Source organism: Lissotriton vulgaris, chromosome 7 (assembly GCF_964263255.1).
Source record: "Lissotriton vulgaris chromosome 7, aLisVul1.2, whole genome shotgun sequence".
NCBI lineage: Eukaryota > Metazoa > Chordata > Amphibia > Caudata > Salamandridae > Lissotriton > Lissotriton vulgaris.
The window spans coordinates 1,536,754,550-1,536,777,330 of record NC_141695.1 but is presented as its reverse complement, the minus strand read 5'-3'; the positions used below and the strand labels follow the sequence as shown (position 1 = coordinate 1,536,777,330).

Sequence of the window (22,781 nt, the reverse complement as noted above, 5' to 3'; positions counted from 1 at the left end):
TCCTGCTCCCCTCCGTGGCAGAGGTTACATAATGGAGATCCATTTGGGTGACATCTTGATGTTGTGGTGAGCACTGGTTAAATGCCGAGCCGTAACAGGATGATTGTTCTCCTAGCTCCGTGCGAGAGATTAAAGTGTATGTATTGTTGCACTTGCTTAGGTGCGATTGTTTCCGTGAAACTTTTATACAGAGTCAATTTGGCACAGTGTGAGAAATCCAGATCATAACTGAGTCTGGGGGTGAAACATTTTAAAAAGAGTTTCAGTTGTGACGGAGTCCACGTGAGCAACAGGTTAACATTGGTCTCAGCTAGTTTAAATGCAGTGGACATGTTGCTGAAGAATACTTGTTTTCATGCGTCACAGTCAAAGGTCTCAGTTTTAAGTAGTGAACGGAGAGTTCCAGCCTTTGCGTGCAGCAGGTTATATGCCCACCTGATGACGTTTGCGATAGCTCTTGAGTAGGAGCTCGTTATAGAGAATTCGAGGCGAAGAGCTTGCACCGGGGTGGATTGTGATACCTTCAGCATTTTCCTCAGTATCTTCCCTTCTTTTTGGTCCAGAAATGACCACTGTTTTATTGGAATATATTCCAAAGCAAATGATAAAACTGGAGCTATCTTTGTACTATATACTTTATATTATATATGTTTATTTATTTTTATACATACATACACACACACACATTTTTTATTCTTTTTTTCGCCTCCTTCTTCGTTATCGTTTTTCTAATCCTGTGGCCATAATACATGTTCCTGTTCATAGCTTCCCCTTGTATGGTAGGCCTTGACCTTATGGACACATTGATTATTCTCTCCTCTCACACTTCTTTTCCTGTTTTGTCTTTTTACAGGTGTATACATTCAAGATGTTCAAGATTTGGCGTGTGGTGCTGCTCTGTACTTTGCTGGCTATGCCTCAGGGTGCAACTGGTGTCAAACTTAAGTCTGCTGCAGGTGCCCCAGGTGTAGTCCTCCGGGTGGGCCAGAAAGTATTGAACGGTGGTAAGATGCACCTCTACTCAAGTCAATTGTCAGTGAACTAGCTTGTTCATGTGAAAGAATGAGTGCAAACTGTTCAAAATGTATAATTTTAAAAACAAATATTAACTGGTATTAATGAATATTCAACCATGTCATATCTTTCAGCTGTTTCCGGTTCAATGAAAGGGGGTTCCCCTATGAGACCGCCTTCAGGGAGATCTCCAAGCAGTGCAGGAGCAATGGTTGGTGGTGCTCAAGGTGGTCGAGGTGGAGGAGGTGGAGGAGGTGGAGGGTTACTTGGAGGAGTTCTTGGTGGTGGTGGAGGTGGAGGGTTACTTGGAGGAGTTCTTGGTGGCGGTGGTGGTGGTGGTGGTGGTGGTGGTGGTGGTGGAGGTTTACTTGGAGGCGTCCTTGGTGGTGGTGGTGGTGGAGGAGGTGGAGGAGGTGGCTTGCTTGGGGGTGTTCTTGGAGGTGGAGGAGGTGGTGGTGGTCTGCTTGGTGGAGTCTTAGGTGGTGGTGGTGGCGGAGGGGGACTCCTAGGTGGTCTCCTTGGTGGTGGAGGTGGTGGATTGCTTGGTGGTGTTCTTGGTGGTGGTGGTGGTGGCAGCGGAGCTCGTGGTGGTGGTGGAGGAGGCGGAGCACCACCTGGCTATGATGAACCACACATTGACGGAGGCATTCTTGGAAGTGGTGGTCTTCTTGGAAATCTTTTTGGTGGAAATGGAGGTGGATTGCTTGGAATTCTCGGCAATGGGGGAATACTGAACACCGTCCAAGGACTCCTTGGGTAAGTCAAGCATTCTAGTATTGTATAATAAATTGGCATTTAAACAAAAACACATTTCACACTTTGCCCATATAAAGCCTAAGCTTTTTCATATATCTTCAGGTCTGCCAAAACAAAATATATTCTTCTTTTAATTATGTAATTTGAAGCTGTCCACCTTCTAGCCGTAAATAAAACTTCAAGCTAAAGGAAGTCTATTAGTTCATATTTTGTCATTAGTCTCATTTATGTGACTTGCAAATCAAAGCTAGCATTTAATGATTATTTCACAACTTAATTAAATGTTTTTTCAGAATTTACCTACACATGCACACACTGATGACGTTCAGTAAATGAAGTTTGGTACTGTAAGTTATTTCATCACCCTATGTAAGATGGTGCCTTGAATAACCCAGTCAAGTTGCCAGACACTTTTATAGCATGTGCATTAATCCATTCATCTGGAATATTCACTTGAAGAAAACAACTTAATGTGGTGTTTTCACATATCACTCTACATTTCTCTGTTTACATCTGTCCCCCATATTACGCTTAACTCCAATGTGGCCACATCTCAAAATCTACCCTCTAACTAAGTAGTTCTTGTAGCATTACCAGTGAGTGTATACATGAGGGGGCCTATTTATCAAAGGTTTTACGTCGCCCTTGCCTCAAACATGGGGGCTCAGGGCGTTGCAGAATCTTGAATGAGCTTTACCAAGCCACTCAATCCTACCTTGTGTGGCCCTGCGTGGCTTGGTAAATCTGGAGTAACTCAAGTCAAAGCAAGTGCTGCCTTGCGTTATTCTGCCTTGGAAGGCGTTTCATAGGTGGAACTTGGGTGTTCCCACGCATCAACCCATGGTTTCTGGTGCATTTCCAGATTTAACATGAGTGGTAGACCTGGGTATACATCAAAATGCTAATCTTTCCCAGCGGAGGTGTAACAGGGAAAATATCTTTGTTTCTCCTCATTTTCAACTCTTTCTACAAGTGCTGCATTTTCTGTAGCACAAGTAAAAAGAGGAAAAGTCTTAAAGGATTTTTTTAATGCATGAAGGTGTCCCTTCCTGTACAAAATCAATACTTCCTGTGAAGCAGGCACCCTTGCACTATAGTCAGTCCTAAGGTTTTTAACTAAAGTAATAGTCTGTTGATATTTTAGAACATATCAACGTTTTGATCACATTTTAGTAAATCATATTGATTTTTCAGTACTTGGGGCCATATGTATCAAGCACTAATGCATTCACAAACACCGAAATTCACAGAATTTCGGCGTTTGCGAACGCATTTTTGCTAAATGGTATGTATCAAAGAAATCTGCGTGCAAAATAGGGAATAGCAACATTTGCGATTCCTTATTTTGCAATTGTATTTAAGGAATCCCAAATGCAAGAAGCATAAAAAAATGCAAATTGGCCTTAAGGAAACACAAATTACCACCAACTTCAAGTTAGTGGTTATTTGCGATTTCCTTGAAAAATGCACTTTTTTGCATTTTTCAAAGTGCAATGTGAAGCACATACATGCCCTTAGGGCATGTATGTGCGCCACATGTGCACACATGCTTATTTCAGGGGTCCTGCACCCTTGAAATTGCATTCTCAATTTGCGATTCGCTAATTGCTAATCGCAATTTGAGAATGTCTTCCCATTCATTACTATGGGCCTCTAGGCCTATAGGAATGAATGGGGAGGTATTCCTTAATTGCGAATCGCAATTTGCGATTCGCAATTAAGGAATATGTAGGATTCGCAAAATGTATTGCAAATCCTACATACATTGATTCTCAAATAGCGATTCGCAAAAAATCGCTATTTGAGAATCGCAAAATGACTTCTTGATACATATGGCCCTATTTCTTTTAATTTCTGTGCATCAATATGTCTGTTTTATTTTTTCCAAGAAAGTGTAGCTAATAACGCTTCTGCCCATATTCTATAGGTTAAGAATTGTCGATCTAACGCTCCCAATAGTGTCACTCAAGCTCCTGCCTGGCATTGGAGTGTACCTGAATGTATATACCAGAGTAGCCATCAATGGCAAGAGGTAAGAATATTGAAAAAGGGCACCTATTTATCTTGCTATTCAATTTAATTTCCAGTCTGTTTCAATGAAATGAGAAGTGGGAAACCTTAAAGTGTTTTTTGCAAAGATATATGTGCCAACAGCTCAAAGGGATATCACTATAAAAAGGAGCAACTTATGGGTGTATGATACACAGGTTAAAAAGCTGCTATAAGTCAAAAAACACAAATTGTCTAACACATTCTTGAGAGTGGTTGTGTATATGTGTGTGTGGGCATGTGTTTGCCTGTGTGTGCCATTAGCCATCCTAAATTTCATCCTAAATTGCCACTGTGGACATCCCCAGAGGTATGGCAGGGAAGAGGGCAGGACTATTTCAAGTCAATGTGGCACACAGTGTCCATAAACAGGTATGCGGTCCCGAATGTAATTTTAATACATAACTTTTGAAGAAATTCTTAGATCTAGGGTATTGTGGTCAGGGATTTTTCCTAAAAGGGATGAAGGAAATATCCCTGATTACAACACCCTAGACCTGAGAACCTCTTCTAAACAGACCTTTTTCCAAAATTACTTTAAGGACCAGATAAATGTTTGTACTTACTAGTTAAAAGGAAAGTATATCTCAGTCCTTCTGTCCTCTGATTCCCACTTTATTGTGTATGAACGTGGCACCCACCTATTTACTTGTAGCCTTTCTGTTATTAACAAACATCTGCAAGTAAGTTTCCAACACTGTTCTGCACACAAGTTACAATGGGAACGTTCAGGCGAAATAGCTGTACAAGGTAAGAGAAGGAACAATCATCACCCCAGTTTTCACAAGAGTACAGTTGTAAAAGCAGCTATTAGGGGAGTTTTCGTGTCAATGAGAGAAGACATGACAGCTAAAGTTTACCCTGAACTGAAATGTTTTACACATATTCACGGAATAGGTACTTTTAAAGTTGTGTAAAGAAATGAGCCTGGGTAAAATTAAAATCCGCTGGCTTAATTCATGGAATTCTGGGGAATTTCTCCTACAATTGTTACGCAAAATTCCTGAATTTACGCAATTACACCAGTCCCGCAATTACTTCATCATTCGCAATAAAAGTATAGCATGCGAGCAAAGCAAATTACCAGAATGTGAATGGCTTTAGTTCACGGCAGTACTGCTTTTTGCCCTATTTTCTAGCACAAAATGCATCTTCGCATCATAAATTGACGCAAGGGCGCATTTCACTATAAAAAATATAGGGGCATATTTACATGTTCTGGCGCATCTATGCAAATCAGCAGGGATACGCCAGAACAGATGCGTCATGCAATCCCCTCCTTCCTCAACCACAGATGCACCACATTTACAATGCGGCGCACCATGGTGCAAGGAAGGGAAGATGCGTGACGCATCTTGTGGCGTATGGGCGGCGCATTGCTGGAGTCGCGTCGCAAGCGCGACGTAACTCCTGCAATGCACAGGGCCACCCATACTCAACGTGGTGCATCACTCTTTACGCCTGCTTCAAGCAGGCGTAAGGATTTGACGCAGCAGCGTCGTAAAACTGACTCAGTGAAATCTTGTAGATTTCACTGCGTCAGTTTTACTGGGCTTTCCTGCGAGAGGACGCCCACTCTGCGACAGAACGCCCACATGAAACCTGATGCAGGTTTCATGTGGTGCATGGCTTTACAACGTGACGCATCTGCCTAGATGGGTCACGCTGTAAATAAGTCGCAACGTGGCGCATTGTTTACGCCGCCGCTGTGTCACAAAAGTGACGCAACAGTGGCGTAAAAGTGTCGCAAGGGGCTTGTAAATCTGCCCCATAGTGCTAATTAACTTTGTTGCATTTAGCTCTTAAATTCACTTAATTTCCGCCAAGATGTCATTTACCGCAACCCTACTACTTTTTTAAATTGAAATCCATACACCTAAAACAGACATACATTAAGCTGCGTTGGGAGGAGAATATTATCATACACACCCAACAACTGTTGTGAAGTCGTAGTAACTTAAGAGATTCATAAGCAACGCCTATTTTCAACAATAAAGCCCAAACTGCATAGGTGAGAAATGTAGGATAACTGGGGGTGGAGGGTTCTTAATGTGTGACTTCAACATACAACATCAGTTGGTACCAGACGAAAGGCTTGTCTGAGGTAGTGCGTAAAATGACATCTCAGAAGTGAAGTACGTAACAAGCCACAGGGGAAGTGAGAAAATGTTACTCTGTAAACGTCCCGCAAAAGGGTGCAGGCATGGCAGGAGGAACATGTAGACTTTGCTCTCCAACAGAAGCCGGACAATAAAAAAATGGTTGCCGAACTAGTATTATGGGGACAATTCTGGAGTATTTTGTTCATTCAGAAGCAGGCTAATGTATCTGTCCTTCGCAACGGTGTGTTACACACAACCCAAACCTCGACGAATGACATTAATCCAATATCATAACATACACTGCCAAGTGATGAATACATTTAGCCAAAACAGAGAATAATGATCAAGGACATGGAATTATGCAGCAGAGGAGGACTAAAGTATACGGCAGGGTTGCCACATTTTGCGGCAAAAAAAAATAAATTTCTTCTGAGTAATGTAGACATTTTTGAACTTGATGACTCTATCTTGGAAAATATCCTACCTTATTAGTACCAATTCAACACCCAAACGTAGCAAGAGCAACCAGATTTATGATTTCTCGTAAATCTGGAAATGTGTCAAGTTGAATGGATATTGCGTGGGTACACCCACAGCAACACCCATGAAATGCCCCTTTCACGCAAAGTGCTGCTTGTAAAGGGGCCTTATTTACAAGAACAGGAAAAGCCATGCACAGTGGCTTTTCCTGTCCTTGTAAATATGGGGCACACAAATGCGCTGCTGGTGCATCACAAATAGTAACCCACTGGTGGCACTCGGGGCTTCTAAAAAAGCCCCAAAATCTTTTTTGCTAAATTCTGCAGTTTACACAACAGATGATGAATTATGTGGGAACGCATCAAATACATAATCATGTAAAAAAAATCAGTAGTAATAAAATCACATTATTTCAGCGGCTCTCATCATGATGTATAATTACAAATAATAATTAAAATAACAAAAAATACATCCTTAGACACTGAATTACTGTAATCAGGAGGATGGATCAGTGTGTTGAATGCCTGCCTGTTCGGGAGATCATGAGTTTCAGTACTGCCAAAGCAGTCTCTGATCCATACTAAGTGGCTTAATAGATCACAATGAATGATGCTACAGGGCTTTGAAGAGTCAGAATACCCCATTTTAAAACTATTTTAAAAAAAAGTTGCTGATATTGTTAGTCTCAATTAGATACATAAGTGTCTAATTCAGTGAGACGCAGGGAAACTACAATGCAGGTTTGCATAAGGCATTTTATAAGTAAATGATGCTATCTATGTACATACACTTAAAAAATAGGTCAAGGAAGAGGTAAAAGGGGGAGAAATGGTTTTCTGACTCCATACAGCAATTCAAAAACACACGAAGACACCAGCAGAGTGTGATACCCACTTCATAGCCCGAACATATGAAGGATTGGAGATGTTCCACAAATATGTCCATTATTTTATTTATGGTCCCTAGAATTTTTCAAAACCGTAAATGTTTTTTTGGGTGCTCCAGAAATCTTAAAATGTAAAGATTATTCTACCCACACATGTCTCTGGACAAAATTGCAGACAGGCTCAGTAATAAATGAGTGACTGGATTTGTCATAGGATAGCATTACCCTTGCACCTTGCAAGGTGACACAAGGGCAATGCAAAATGTACCAAGCCACGCAAGGCTACCTTGTGTGACCCTGCATGACTTGGTAAATCTGGAGGAATACAAGGCAGCGCAACTCACTGCCTTGCATCTCAATTCACACAAAAGGCATTATATGGGTGGAGTGTGGGTTTTCCCATGCATCCACACATGGATTTTGGCTCATTCCCAAATTTATCAGACTGGTACACCCAGGAATGCATCAAAATTATACACCTTCCTGATAAAGGTACAACAAGGAGAAATATCTTTATTTCTCCTCATTGTTTTCTCATCTAAGTTTTCTGCAATGTGGCCTGCAAAGCAGGCACACTTGAATCATGGTGTAAGGGTGCCTGATTGCCACCACGCAGCCAAAAGTGTGGCAGCTTAAGGATTGAGGAGGAATGTGCCACATATCGATGAATATGGTACATTCTTGCCCTCTTGTTTGACGCATCAAGTTGTCTTGATGCATTGCATTGCATCAAATTTTGATAAATCCGGGACCAAATATATAGCTTGCATTATTAAAAGAAAACCAAACATTCATAGATTTTTTTTATATTTTCATGACCCAAATAGTACCCGCTTAGTCTCATATTTCATAGGAAGACAAAAATATTGAAGTTAAAACTTAATTGATATGCTCCAGGACAATTCAAGAATAATATTCACTAGGACAATTCAAAGTAATATTTGTAGCAACAATGTACCCACTCTCTAAAGCTGTCACGTGTCATTTTCAGTACAAAAAATCCCCACAACTGAGTCATCATCATTGTTCTTTATTCGGTCCCATGATCAGCAATCCATAAAAGCACATTATAAATACCAAGATTAAATAGTGGGATACAAAATGTACACTCTCAGGAACAGGCCTGAGCAGGGTGCATCTAAAATACATGTTTAGCAAAAACAATAAAAAGCAGAAGCAATAATGCTTTACAATCATTACAATCAATGACCCATTCCACACAATGATGGCTCAACAAAGACATATGGCCCAGGGTCATTGTGGGAAGCAACCTGTCTAATCACAGTTTGCTCTAAGTTTCATGGCCGATTTAAAAAAACTTAAAACATGAAAAACAGTGTTGCCCGTCAGCATCTGTAATATTCTGAATGCAGGCCGCACTTGATCAAAGTTGGCCAGTTTCAAGATGGGGATTAGATAGGATTTCCTCAGAGTGTCATAAAATGGGCAAAACATGGTTAAATGAAGCATTTCCTGCAGATATGAACCATTGCAGCCGCAGGGAGGATGGACTTGCCCTCTGCTTACACCTCTAGGGTATGAGAGAAGTAAATGAAACATGCTTAGCCTGAACCTGGTCAAAAGGAATCTATTGTGAGGGTTCACTAGATCAAGTATGTATTGGTCTGCCTACTTGTTGGTGCTTAATATAACAAAGCGGCGGACACTTGGCTTCATTAGCTCCCTCTCTTGCCTTAAAGCAAGCTGGTGCATGCCAAAAGTCTTCTTCAAGGTGGATGGCTCTTTTTTACCAAATTCCTCATGGTTAGTGAAGAGGACTCCTCTGCCCAAGCCTGCTAGCTGATTTTTGATATATTTCAACCAAGGTATCCTTAGTGCTTGATACAAGGATAAACAGTCTAAAAGGATTGCCTTGTTTAACGAGTGCCCCTCCTTGCCCCATATTTTAAACCAGAGTGACAGCGGGCTAAAAGCTATCTGGTCTGTAATGTGTGGCATTCCCAACTCTTCATGAACAAAAAAAGAGGGAATACCCTGGGGTATGGACAACAGTCTTCTCCTGAATTTGTTTTCAAAGATTTGAATGTCCTTTACATCTACATATCCCCACATTTCACTGCCATAAAGTATTTTTGACAAGCACCTAGGGCCCCTACTGGTCTTTTACCTAACCTCACTGCAAAGTTAAAGATAGCAGCAACTTCGCTTTTGAGGTAATTTCTCTAACGGGTGAGTTGTGGAGCCCAGTTAAGTTTGTCGTCCAGAAGTACCCCCAAATAGGAAAAGACTGTAGTTTTAGGAATGGAGTCCTACCTTAAAGACAGTGGGCCCGATTCACAGAACTAACTTAAGACAAAATCCTAAACTTACTACTTTTGGTATTCACAGAAAGCATTTAGTAGTAGTAAAGTTAGGATTTTGTCTTAAGTTTGACTTAAGACAAACTTAAGACAGACTTAAGCAAACTTAAGACAGACTTAGGACAGACTTAAGACAGACTTAAGTTAGGATTTTGTCTTAAGTTTGTCTTAAGTCTGTCTTAAGTCTGTCTTAAGCCTGTCTTAAGTTTGTCTTAAGTCTCTCTTAAGTCTGTCTTTAGTTTGTCTTAAGTTTGCCTTAAATCAAACTTAAGACAAAATCATAACTTTACTACTACTAAATGCCTTTCTGTGAATACCAAAAGTAGTAAGTTTAGGATTTTGTCTTAAGTTAGTTATGTCAATCCGCCCCACATGGTCTTGAGGGGCGGGAATCTAGTTGCATGATGTATGATTTGGAATGATTGATTTTGAAGTTCAGATCTCCCATGAACTGGGCCAACAATGCTAAAAAGTTTTCTAAGCCCCTCTCTGTCCTTGCTATCTGGACGGCATCATCTGAGTAAAGCAGAACTGGGAGGCCACACCAACCAATCCGAGGGTAGTCAGCCATGGTCTCCAATAGTGTTTTCTCCAAATTGTTAAAATAGAGATTAAAAAGAAAAGGGCCAATATGCAGCCTTGACGGACCCAGCTCCTTACAGGGAATGAGCGTGATGCCTTCAATCTCTGCGGGTATCGCAATACCGCCTTGATATCCCGGTGAAGACCATAGAAAAAGGATACCAGCTCCCTGTCTACCCCTAAGGTTAACAGGATCTCCCATAACTTGGTCCTATTTATGCAATCGAAAGCAGATGACAGATCCATAAAAGCCAGGAAAATAGTGCCGCTGCGGGCAACTGTATATTTGCCGGAGATTAAGAAAAGATTCAGGAATTGTTGGCTCAAGGAACGGCCAGGGCGGAACTCATATTGGATGGCTGACATAATGTTATTGTCAGTACCTCAGGTCGCTAACCTATCCAACAAGATCCTGCCAACCACTTTTACCACTGAATCTATCAATGAGATTGGTCTGTAAAACACTGTGCTGTCCCGGTCTCCCTTTTTGAAGACTGGCACAATGATGGAGGTGGTCCAGGAGGTCGGAGTACCGACCCTAGCAATAGCATTAACTACAGAGGTGCGGACTAGAGCCCAGAGTGCCATGTCGAACAGGTGATGGCCAGGTGGAATACTGTCTGGACCCGGAGCCATGCTGCGAGTCAGACCGGTCATACCGTGCTTTACTTCCTCTTCCAGGATGACTAGTTTGCCATGAGTACCCCCAGAGTTGGGTACGGGGGAACAAGGCCAGATCTCCTTTGAACATAGCCTCAAAGTGACTGACCCACTAGTTTTCGGTGATGTGTGCTTCTAAAACATTGGCGGCCTCCTCACCCAAGATGGGACTGCTTATAATACACTGAAACAAATGGGTCGACATCTCACTCCATTTCCGGGCGCACTGCAATGATATATGCATACCAATAATGCGGCACGTTAATCCAGATTTCTTCAATATTCATTCAGTTTTACCTAATGTGTCACAAAAATCATAGTTAATCCATTAGTCACAAGAGAGGCCTTTTACGTTTGTCATTGAAACCTCAAAAGCTGCAGAAGTGCCAATCCAGGCCTTATTCAGTAGCTAGGAGTGTATGTAAATCATCCTCATTGGTTCATTCTGATCACCCAATGCATTTCAAGCCTTTTCTTGGCCCTTCATCAGGGGTACTCTACAATTTAAAAAAACAATAATGTAAACCAAGCATATACATTGATAATCCATGTTTGTTCATGTTAAAAAAACATTGCAACCCCTTGCCTTGTCAATTCATCTCAATACTAACGTTTTCCCACTAACCATAGTGAAAATACTACCACTAAATTAATGCCCAAGGTCAATCTCTACCAACCTCTCTCATCTCTCTTACAATCGATTTCACCTTATGTATCCACATGTAACTGTTCCCAAAACTGTGTGTACAAACCATTTCTTACTCTGGTTATTAACTGACAGCCACTGTTTATAATACTTCAGAACTTGACACTAGACTTATGGGTTATAGCTTCCATGAAGTTGTTCCAAGTTTCTTCCTTCAAGGCCCCGCTGCTCTTGCTAAGTGCCAGTTTGTACTATTTCCTATGGATCCTAACAGGCGCAGCATTCCTCGGGGAGGCGTGAAGGACTGATTTCAACCTTCGAGCTGCTAATGAGCAGTCCGAGTTAAACCATCTGAGCCCCCCTCTCTTGATACTGAGTAAAGGGACAGTCAGTAGGTCTGCAACAGAGCCAGACAATAGGCTAAAAGCACAGATAATGGCCTCGTCTGACAAATCAGGAATGCCTTCCGACGTGTCTCCGTTAGGGATCTGTACAATGATTCTGGGATGATCTGGCCCCATCTGAGTCGACTGCCACCGTCTGTTGCCTGTAAGCATTACCTCCTTCTGCCTCTGTTTTTAGATCAAAGGAGGGCCAGGAACCTTTGATACATAGGGGGTTGTGGTCTCTGTAGCAACTGGCTATTATTGTTAACTCTGAGATCAGATAATAGAGAGGGGTAGGAGTTAAGATAAAATCAATAAACAAAGGTTCCCGTCCCTGACCGTTGAAAGTTGGAATGAGGTATCATCTACTAGGAGTCAGTTTCCCTATAGTTAGTTGCAGGTCCAGGTCGCAGACCAAAGCGTTTAATTTCTCCCCCTGCCTACAGTGTTCAAAATGCAAGCTGTCTGCTAGAGGACAAGAGGGCTCCTCACTGGCTCCTGGCCCCCTCTTCCTTAAGGCTCCACATATATGAGTGTTGAAATCCCCTACCAGGACTATATTACCTGATATTCGTGACAAAACCATATTGTTCATTACGAAGGCACTTAAACGGGTGATGTTACACACCTTTGGAAGGAGAGAAGTAGCATTATAGAAATTCAAAAGTGTTAGGCTAAAAGACCCTGACAAAAAGGATAATGCCTGGAGACACAGGTTATCCGTATTTAGTACCACAAAGTCACAGCGTAGACCAAGAGAAATATAAACTGCAAGGCCCCCTTTAGCACATCCCGCCCTTGACGGGAATGCGGGAATACTAAAAAGCTTAAAACCCTCCAAGAAATGGGTGTTGTCAATGGACCATGTCTCTTAGAGACAGATGATATTATGTCTTTTATTAAAAGTTAACCACCTTATATCCAAAAACTTGCTAGCCAGACCGGCTATGTTCCAAGAGATGATATTAAAGGAGATGTGGTCCGTGGTAGGAGGGTGACAATTCACTCTATCCGGCTGGACCTTTGGGGTCATTTGGATGAGCACATTGGAATTCCTGGAGCCCTGGTCACCCAGTCAATCGCATCGATCCAATTGGCTCAGGGGCTCAAATGAGTTGTGTAGAGCGAGCATGGGTGGTTGTAGAAGCCGCTCCAGTAAGGTTGGGGTCACAGGTCTTCTCAGAAGTGACTTCATAGGTGACGAGGATAAAAATAGCCCAAGGGAAGTGCTCTTATGGAGGAGCGGGGGCCTGTTCTCTCGCCACACTTAGCAGCATGTAGGATCCTTTCTGTCAGATGTGGGCTGTTGAAGTTTATGATTATGCAGTCCCCGTCACAGTTCTTTTTCATGACCCCTATCCAAGCCACCCTCCTGACCATGAGGATGTCCCTTTCCACTCTAAAACCCAGGGAGGTGCGGATGTTAAGCCAATGAAGGACCATATTCTTAAGTTGAAAGAAGTCCTCTGAGGTGGCTGGCTTTAGGACTGGCAGGTTGACCAACACCACTACGTACTTCGTAGGTGGATTGACGATGGACCTTGGGGCCCTCTGACCTGGTTGATGGCAGAGAAAGTTAGAACATCCTCTTCTGCACCCATCACTAGTGAAACTAGTTCTCTCCAATAGTTGGCCTCTGGTCTGAAGGGTGGTGGATGGCAGGACCTGTCCTGTGGCCCACTAATGGAGAATGGCAAATGACTGGTGCTTGCTGGGGGGCCGGGAAGGGCAGTGGCCCTCACTGGATGGGGGGTTGAACACTAAAGGGCCTATATTAGTATGGCGGGGGCGATCTCCCCGCCATGCACGCATGAATGACACCTGCCATATTATTAGGGCTGGGTGGTTCGCGGCAGATGGGAAGACTGTCCGCCGCATCTCCACCCATCAATGGGTCGACCAGGTGGAAAAGGGATCTAACATGGTGGCAGTGTCTACAAGACACCACCATCCATATTAGAATGCTGGCGGAGATGTGCTTTTCCTTGGCGGTGTTGCCATCATTGAAAGGCATGTGGTCTCTGCCAACGGGGGCCCGTAGCAAGCCCCCCAGTTAGTTGGGGGGTGCACATGGGGGGTACTTATGGTACCCCTGCATTGGCATGGAAAAAGTGGCAGGCACCGCGCGGTGCCAGTCACCTTGTGCATGCCAATGCACAACTTGCATTCCCAGCATTGTGGTGGGCGCTGCTGTGAGCAGCGCCCACTAAAATGCTGAGAAACAGGGTATGCCACCGCCACAGTGGCATCCTGATTGCAAGTGCGGGACCGCCCCACCCAGTAGCTCAAAGTTGTACCTCTTCCAAATGTACAATAATAAGGGGCAGATTTGAAGGTTGGCACTATTACAACAGGGTAACTTGCCCCCCCCCCACACCTACAGTTTGCTGACCTCATTTAAAAGGGAACAGACCTTAAGTATTTCGTAGAAAGCGCCTCTGTTCACTCTGTTGACAGAATACTTCCTCTGACAGACTGAAAGAGTAGCAGACCTCAGAGAAAGTACATTACACCACCCAACCTATTAATGTAGATGGTTTAATGTCTTTTTGTCTATCCGTCAGAAAAAAATTCAGAAAACTCCCAGTGTTTGTTGATCATTATTATTTCTCTGTTTGGGTGTTAGTTTCTGAAAAATAAAAAAATAGAAAAACATTGGTGAACTGGATTAAAAATGACCTCCAAATATTTTGTATACTGAAAGGAACCACTGTGTCAATGGTTCCTTTCAATGTTCAGAGATGACTGCTGGAACAGCTGCACTCATCTTTAAATTTGTCAGATGGTAATCCATCAGGAAGACGGAGGTAGTGTTGTCCGCCACCCTGACAGATGGAGTTCTATCTAACATTCTCATAATCACACCCTATGTTTTCAAATAAGATGTCAAGAATGTAGGTTTCAATTCTAATTGTATTTTCCTTTCTTGATCAGTCCAGCAGCAACAGACAATCTGTCACTGGAACAGATAACTTTAATAAAGCTTATGTTTTTCTTCAGCCTTTTAGGATTTCTTGACATTGATGTTGAGGTGAATATAACTGCAAAGACTAGACTGACCCAGGAATCTTCTGGGGTCCCCAGACTTATCATTGAAGACTGTGAAATGCTTCTTGGAGGTATCCATATTGGACTCCTTAATGGGTAAGTGATACTTGTGCTTAACTAGTACCGAAGGTAATACATTGGATACAGCTTTTCTGTCCTTCCTTAAACTTTGTTGTCTTCTCTCCTCCTTCCTTCTGTGTTGCAAACCTATCAGTTTTTTTTCAAATACATTTTTTTTTAAATTTCATGGTTCATTGCCAATAAATGAATAAAAAAATGTGGCAACAGATAAAAAACAAAGCAAAAAAATTATGTTTTTTTACTGTTTTCAGCTTTCATACTTCTTCACTTTCAACAGTGGTCTGTATGAAGCATCATCATCAACCAGTAGGGAAAAACAATCAATGTACTGTAAAAAGAAAAATATACACAGTAGATCATAACAAATATGTCATACTGTGCATTCCTCTCACTAAAGTTTGTTAATACTGGTTCGCTGACAAGTTACTACCTTAATGAAAACTGTATATTAAAACTGTTTCTGATATTTTTATATCTGGTACAAAAATTTCCAACAATTATGAAGCAGTCTTAAGTTTTCAATATACTTTTCTAAACATTATCCCTGTTAGGCCAAATGGTGTTTAAAATGTTCTTGGTCCATGTACAAAATACATAACAAACAGTGCTATGTAGAAATTGTTGTAGCAGAAACAAAAGGGGGCATTTTTTTGTGGTTAAGATACTTCTCAGATGCAACTTAAGGCTACTGGTATTATAGTACCTCCATTGTGTTGATCTGTAGTAATAGAATGTCATTCTCAAATGTTTTGTAAATTTCTTTCCTCGAGTTAAAAATAGCCTTTCATTTATAACAGCTTACTGTAGAAAATACCCCTAATCAGACAAATAATGTCTCAGAAATACATAATCCATAGATATGCCAACACACTACCTCATTTTCTTATCCTGTATTCTCCTTAGAACTTTGGTTCTAGAAATAGCAGATACGAGTTTGACAACTTTTAGGTAGTCTCGATTTGAATGTTATTTCTATGTCATTGCACTATTTCAATCCTGTTTGAGATCTTAAATCTATTATATAGTGTCCAGAATTCATATTAACTCCTTAATGAAATATGCTTGTTATTGTTGTGAAAGTTCTTTTTGAAATGGAAATTTGTCCAGTTATAAAGTTTGTAATTTCAGTTTCTAATATACTACGATCGACTGTGGAACAGTATAGCCATACTATGACATATTTTCTATACCTTTGTATTAACAGTGTGAACCTAAGGGGCTCATTACGATGGCAGATGCATTTCCGTCTGTCCGCCATCTTTTCGGAATGGAGACCGACTGCCCATGAGGCAGCCTCCCCACAATCCAAATTATGATGCAACCACCACCATGGCGATCGCATCACCTATATTTTGCATTGTGGCAGAGATGCATTCAGCAGCCCCCGCCACAATGCAAAATGAAAGGCAATTGTATATCCCTGCACTACATGGAGGGCATGCACATGGTGCAGGGATATGTAAGGGGGCACCATAGGTGCCCCCAAGTGGGTGCCCCCCAGTGCCCCTGACCCAGTCACAGGGATCAAGGGGTGCCCACTACAGGTCCCCAAATCCATTTCCGCCTTTAGTTTTGCTGCAGTTTGGCCCCCGCAAAACGGATGGATGAAAGGGAAATCCTAATCCCTACAGCGGTGCCTGCAAGGCAACGTCGCAATGTTGGGCTATGTTACAGTTCCGACAGGCGATTGGAAAAGAATCACCTTTCAGAACCATGGCGGACGGTCTTTATGTCCGCCACGCATACCCAACTATTGATATGGCGGGGAAAAACAGCAGTACGATGGCGGAAGACCCGCCACCGACAGGCTGTTGGTGGCAGACCTTCAACCATCGTAATGAGCCCCTAAGTTCTTATCTGCAGTTTGGACAGGTCATATCTTGATGGGTGTTTTTTTATTACATTTTCAAAGATAACAGTTCTACAATCTGATGCTTCAAGTAGAGGAATTGTTATGAGTTGATTTCAGTGCAAGACGTGAATTCACAATCTTCACAGTTATGGATACATCTATAAGTTAAAAAAATAATTAATTAATAATAATAAGCGCCCTGAGACCTTTTTGGTGAATTGTTGCGCTATATAAAAGCTTTTGACATTTGACATTTGACATCCATCATCTCCCTCTAATAGTCCTAGCCTTACCATTAAAAATTCTAGAGCATCCTTCCAAAGATTTTGATAAAGCACTACTGATCCAGTACAGTCATCTGTAAGCTTTCTTATTCCAGTAGCAGAATGTATAATACTTCTGTCACTTCTTAATTCTTCAAGTAAACTTCATAGCTGTGAAGACATTCTTTTATCTACTTTTTCTTTATTAGAATTTGTAAAATGAGGCAAATGAAACAGTCCATTTAACTCTACATTTGCATAATAGTTCACTCAGATTTATTATCAAAGTGATAGCCTTCTATTTCCACATTGTGCTGTAGTTTTCTTTTCTTAGGCCATTTTTTCTTTTTGCTCATCTTTCTGTTCAGCTCTGATAGACTGCTTTGATATTTTTCACTTTGGACAAATTAGTTTTTCAAGCACAGCATATGAGTCCAAATTAGGAGCACTTTGACCTCTTAACCAATTATACTCTCTTACACAGTTCACATCAGCACCTACTTTCTTCTCATCAAAGTCAATCAGAAATAAACCAGAAAATGTTCTAATTCACAGCATTATGACATTCCTTCTTTGAATGCACAACTACCAATATTAACAAGAACTGTACCTACACTTAAACCTTTAGATTTGTGGATAGGTACTGTATATGCTAAAGACACTGGGAACTGCTTTCGCTGGGCATACATGTCTTTCACAAGGAGGAAATGTGCAATGCTTCTACCAATCTGCTTACCTTCACCAGCATCATCAAATTATGTCACTAAGTATTCCACGTAATTTTTGTTTGTATAATTAATAAATAATATAACTTAACCCACTATGCCATTCAGTAGCCCTTCTTCAAAACTTAAATTATGACGTAAGATCCATGACAATTTTTACAGACATGGAACTAACTTTTTCTAGTCCTGCAGTTTTGACACAGACTTTTCTAAATTATTACATTTTGTAACTCATCATTTACTCTAATGTTGATGATCTCTTCTTTTTCCAGTTACAATAATTGTTCATTAAATTTAGTACACTCCTCAAAAGTTGGCATCAAACAAATAGAGTTCTCTTCCTTGATAAAATTAAACATTACTTCGGCAGCTGAAACATTACTTATATCTCCATAATGCATATCTGATGCTTGGCGCATATTTTTGATATAACTCTTTGTTATGAAAGTTTTCCCAAATGTTTACATTTCCAATACTTCCTAGTGAATTCCTTGTTTCATTATGTAGTAGTTTCTTGAATGCAGGTTGTCCTTTTACTGGAGTTAGTGGTAGCAGGTCTCCAAAGACTATTAAGGGCCTGATTACGATGTCGGGTGGACTTCAGTTTGCCCAACATCGTCCTATTCTTCGAACCAAAATCCAAACGGCGGTCCTGAGTGGCTCATTACAATGCGACCAAACACTGTTCGGTCGCAAGCTCCCTTTTTGCAATGGGAGCTTGTGGTACGGCCACAACACAAGCTCCCATTGAGAAAAGGGAGGTGCAGTTCCTCACTGCACCCAGTGGCAGGCACTGCAAGGTGCCTGCCACGGGGTCCCGGGATCAACAGTGGGGCACCATAGGTGCACTTTCCGCCCCCAGCCAGAGGCTGCAAGCACAAAGGGGCCCTGCTGGGCCACTCAAGCATGCTTTCCGACATGGTTTCCATGTTGAACAAGCCGGCAATAAAACCATGCCTGAAACCGTGCATCGCAATCTCAAGGGTGGCAAGGACCCCCATTGAAATTGATGGGCAGCTTTCAACGGAACAACAGACTCCTAGAGCCCATCGGAAGTCAGCGGAATGACCCGCCGGTTTACTCTTCTGACCGCCTAGATCATAATTAGGTGGTGGGAAAGTAAACAGCAGCCCGATTATGATGTGGCCCTTAAGGCTCCAACAGTCGGTTGGAGCCAATTTTGGGCCACATCGTAATTGGACCCCAATTATTTTCCACCAAAAAGCAAGTTGTAGTCAGTTTTTATTATTTGCTGCATTCTTAAATGCATGAAAGCTATCATTAGGTTAGACACCATTCTGACATCATTAATGATTAGTAGCTTTAATTTCTTTAACACTCTTGCCGCTTCATGACAAATATCATCAGATAATTTCCTGTATTTTAATTTGTTGTCATGTTCAACAGGCAGCATTAATAATCAAATTGATGAAGGGTAACTCCTTTACTATTATGTGCAGCTAAGCCTGTTGGTGCAGTAACTACACAGTACAAATTGGAATCTGTTGTCCTCTGTGATTTACTTTTCGGCAAGTCAAGAAACATTTTCCAGTTCCACCTTGACCACTTGAAACTGGTTAATATGTAGAAAATGTTCACTTGTTTTTCTCATGCAGAAACCTATGTTTTACTTCACTTTTTACGTCTTCAAAATGTTCTTTCTGATCTGTATTCAGTTGCTGTATTAGTTGTTCTAGAGCTGCAGTTTTCTTGCGGTATTGCATTATCCATCTCATTCATGGCTATTGCACCTTCATTTTGAAGGATTGGTTTCCCATGAGGATCTTGACTTCCAGGTGCTGAACTTTGACTGCTCTGAGAACTCTCTCTTGTCATCCTAGCAGCAATTGTTTCTTCTTTTTCAATCTCAACTCTCAACCTTTTAAGATACACTGGAAACACAGAGCACTCATTGCTGCCTTTAACAGCATTAAATGAGTCTTCATAATAGTCAAGTTCTCCAAGGAGCTTGCTTTCAGTTCGCCATGTCATGAACAACTGTAACAAGGCTAAATAGAAAAACTGTCTTTTGTCTTGAGTTTGGCAACTTAGTTTTTGATGGTTGATTAACTGCTTTGATGCGGCGCACTGTGCGGGTGAATTCTACGCATGGGCAAATCAGACGCCCCCCAGGCGTCTGACGCACAAATTTCCATTATGTCTAACCAAACATCCGTTACATCCAACCACATAAAATTTTCCGTTTTCTATGTTTTCAATGACATTATTTCTGAATATATATTGTTAAAGGATTTCATAGAGACACATCCTTTCCAGATGAGGACTTCTTCTTCTTGGATAGTAAATAGACAGCATTTCACTCTTCAGAATATATGTACTGTATGATTCAAATTTTGCAAGATATTGGATTCCAGGGAAAGACTTCAGTACTCTGTTATGAATTTTAGCAAACCCTAAACTCACCCATAGAACTCCTCTAAATTAAAAAAATAAACTAGTAGAGCTTAACCGGTCTATGCATTCATAACAGCCTATCTCTCTGTGAGAAAGCATTTTCAAACTAAAACTCTACAATATCGTTGTAAGACACTTTTTCGCTGAAACTCCTCCCAAAGCTCCTTCATCTCAGTTTTCTCTGAATTTATTCTATAGGACTTAATGTACCGAGCAACAGCAATTGAGTTGTAATCAACAAGCTGTACATCAACTTTTTTATTTCAAGGCTTCAGAATCACAGGGTTGTAGTCCTCAATGTACTTAGGGGTCTCTGTTCTTCTTAGGTTGTAGGTATTTTTTGGCGATTTTCTTGTAGTATTTTCTGACATTATTTTCTGGATCTACGGTTTTAGAATCGTAGATCTTGATGTCTTAATATTTCATCACCACTCTATTTGGGATGGAGCAAGTTACATACTGCTCAATAAAATACAACCCAGACTCATCACTGTCTGCTCCAAACTTCTGGGCACCTTTTACTAACAACAGCATGTGAATATGGGGAGCATCTCTAGCTTGGTACTCTTTACTACAAAAAAAAATCTGTCAGTTCACCAAGAGGAGGTGTTATTTTGTTCAAGATGAAAGCCACCATTGCTTGCAATCTGTGATTAAAATATTGGCAAACATTTGCAGGGTCAAGTGAGCACAATTCTCCTGGCGTCTTCAGATGAATGTCTTTTATATTTGAATTGGTCTCCTGCAAGAATTCCTGGGGGTATCCCATGCATACTCAGCACAACTGAGCATCGGAAGCCAAGTAGGTGCTCCAAGGTTCCTCAACATGCACTTGAGTTCCCCATGACGCTGATACCATTATTCTGTAGTCTAACATTTACATGCCATTAGGATTATTTAATTGGATTCCAATAGATCATCTTTTTCTTGAACTTTCTTCAGAAATTCTCTTGCTGATATTTTCAGCAAAATAACTCCTGTTTATAAAATGTGATTCACAACATATGTGAGGCCAGACAAGTCACTCTCAAATAGTAGGTGAAATATATACGGAATACATTGACGGAATCCAGTCTCTTTTGAGAAAGGACCAGTAGATCCACATTCAGCAGCAGGTATTTGCAGACGCTGGTCATCATTGATCAATGACATAATATCAATTACATAAATATCCCCAATACATAAATATCTGTTCAAGAATATCGATATCCAAAATATTGACATTCTATCTTTAAAATGTGAAATCCAAGATGCTTTCCCGCATAATAAAAATGGTTGACTCTAAAATGTGAAATCAAAAAATATCCCCAAAAATAATATAGATGTTAAAAATATCGATGTACAAAATATCAATTATTTTATATATAAAAAATAATGTTAAATAAATAAAATAGTAACATTAACTTAAAAACATATTTAGATGTAATGTACATTTTAACAAATAAAGTAAATACATTTAATTAAAAAAATGTATACGTACACATATAACATGTAATATATAAATGTATATTCACTGTAAAGCAATTAATAAACTAAAAACTTTATTTCTTTTAAAATCTTATAAATATATAAAAATATATATATATATATAAACACCTATAACAATAAATCTAATAAAAAACATGTTATATAGATTAAATACTCCATTGAGTAGTGAAAGTGTTGAATAGCTTAGAGGTAAAAATGACTATTCCTACTCCAGTGAGTGCAACAGTAGGGAAAGTGTTGGATAGCGGAGAGCTAAAAATTTCTATTCCCACCCCAACTACTGCAACAGAAGGGAAAGTGTTGGATAGCAGAGGGGTAAAAATTACGATTCCCACTCCAGTGAGTGCAACAGTAGGAAAAGTGTTGGATTGGGGAGGGGTACACATTACTATTCCCACTCCAGTGACTGCAACAGTAGAGAAAGTGTTGGATAGTTGAAGGGAAAAAATTACTATTCCCACTCCAGTGAGTGCAACAGTATGGAAAGTGTTGGATAGCGGAGGGGTAAAAATTACTATTCCCTCTCAAGTGAGTACAATAGTAGGGAAAGTGTTGGATAGTGAAGGGTACAAATGTACTATTCCCACTCCAGTCAGTGCAACAGTAGGGAAAGTGGTGGATAGCAAAGGAAAAAAAAATTACTATTCCCACTCCAGTGCATTTAACAATATAGAAAGTTTTGGATAGGGGAGGGATACAAATTGCTTTTCCCACTCCAGTGAGTGCAACAGTAGGGAAAGTGTTGGATAGGGTAGGGGTAAAAGTTACTATTCCCACTGCAGTGAGTGCAACAATTCAGAAAGTTTTAGATAGGGGATGGGTAAAAACTACCATTTCCACGCCAGTGAGTGCAACAGTAGGGAAAGTATTGGATAATGGAGGGGTAAAAATTACTATTCCCACTCCAGTGATTGCAACAGTCGGGAAAGTGTTGGATAACAGAGAGGCAAAAATTACTATTCCCACTCCAGTGAGTGCAACAGTAGGGAACGTGTTAGATAGGGAAGGGGTACAAATTAGTATTGCC

At 40.9% G+C, this 22,781-nt stretch overlaps 1 protein-coding gene across 1 annotated transcript in view; it reads left to right on the top strand.

Annotated features, from left to right (window-relative positions):
- Positions 1-868: 868 nt before the first annotated feature.
- The window catches only part of LOC147705950 (BPI fold-containing family B member 4-like), an 81,977-nt gene continuing 60,064 nt past the window's right edge, over positions 869-22,781 (top strand). Inside the window, exons 1-5 of the mRNA XM_086929006.1 lie at positions 869-1,004; positions 1,149-1,403; positions 1,455-1,770; positions 3,698-3,802; positions 14,883-15,026. Of these exons, the coding sequence (XP_086785132.1) occupies positions 869-1,004; positions 1,149-1,403; positions 1,455-1,770; positions 3,698-3,802; positions 14,883-15,026 (956 nt within the window). The remainder of the gene's footprint in view (positions 1,005-1,148; positions 1,404-1,454; positions 1,771-3,697; positions 3,803-14,882; positions 15,027-22,781) is intronic.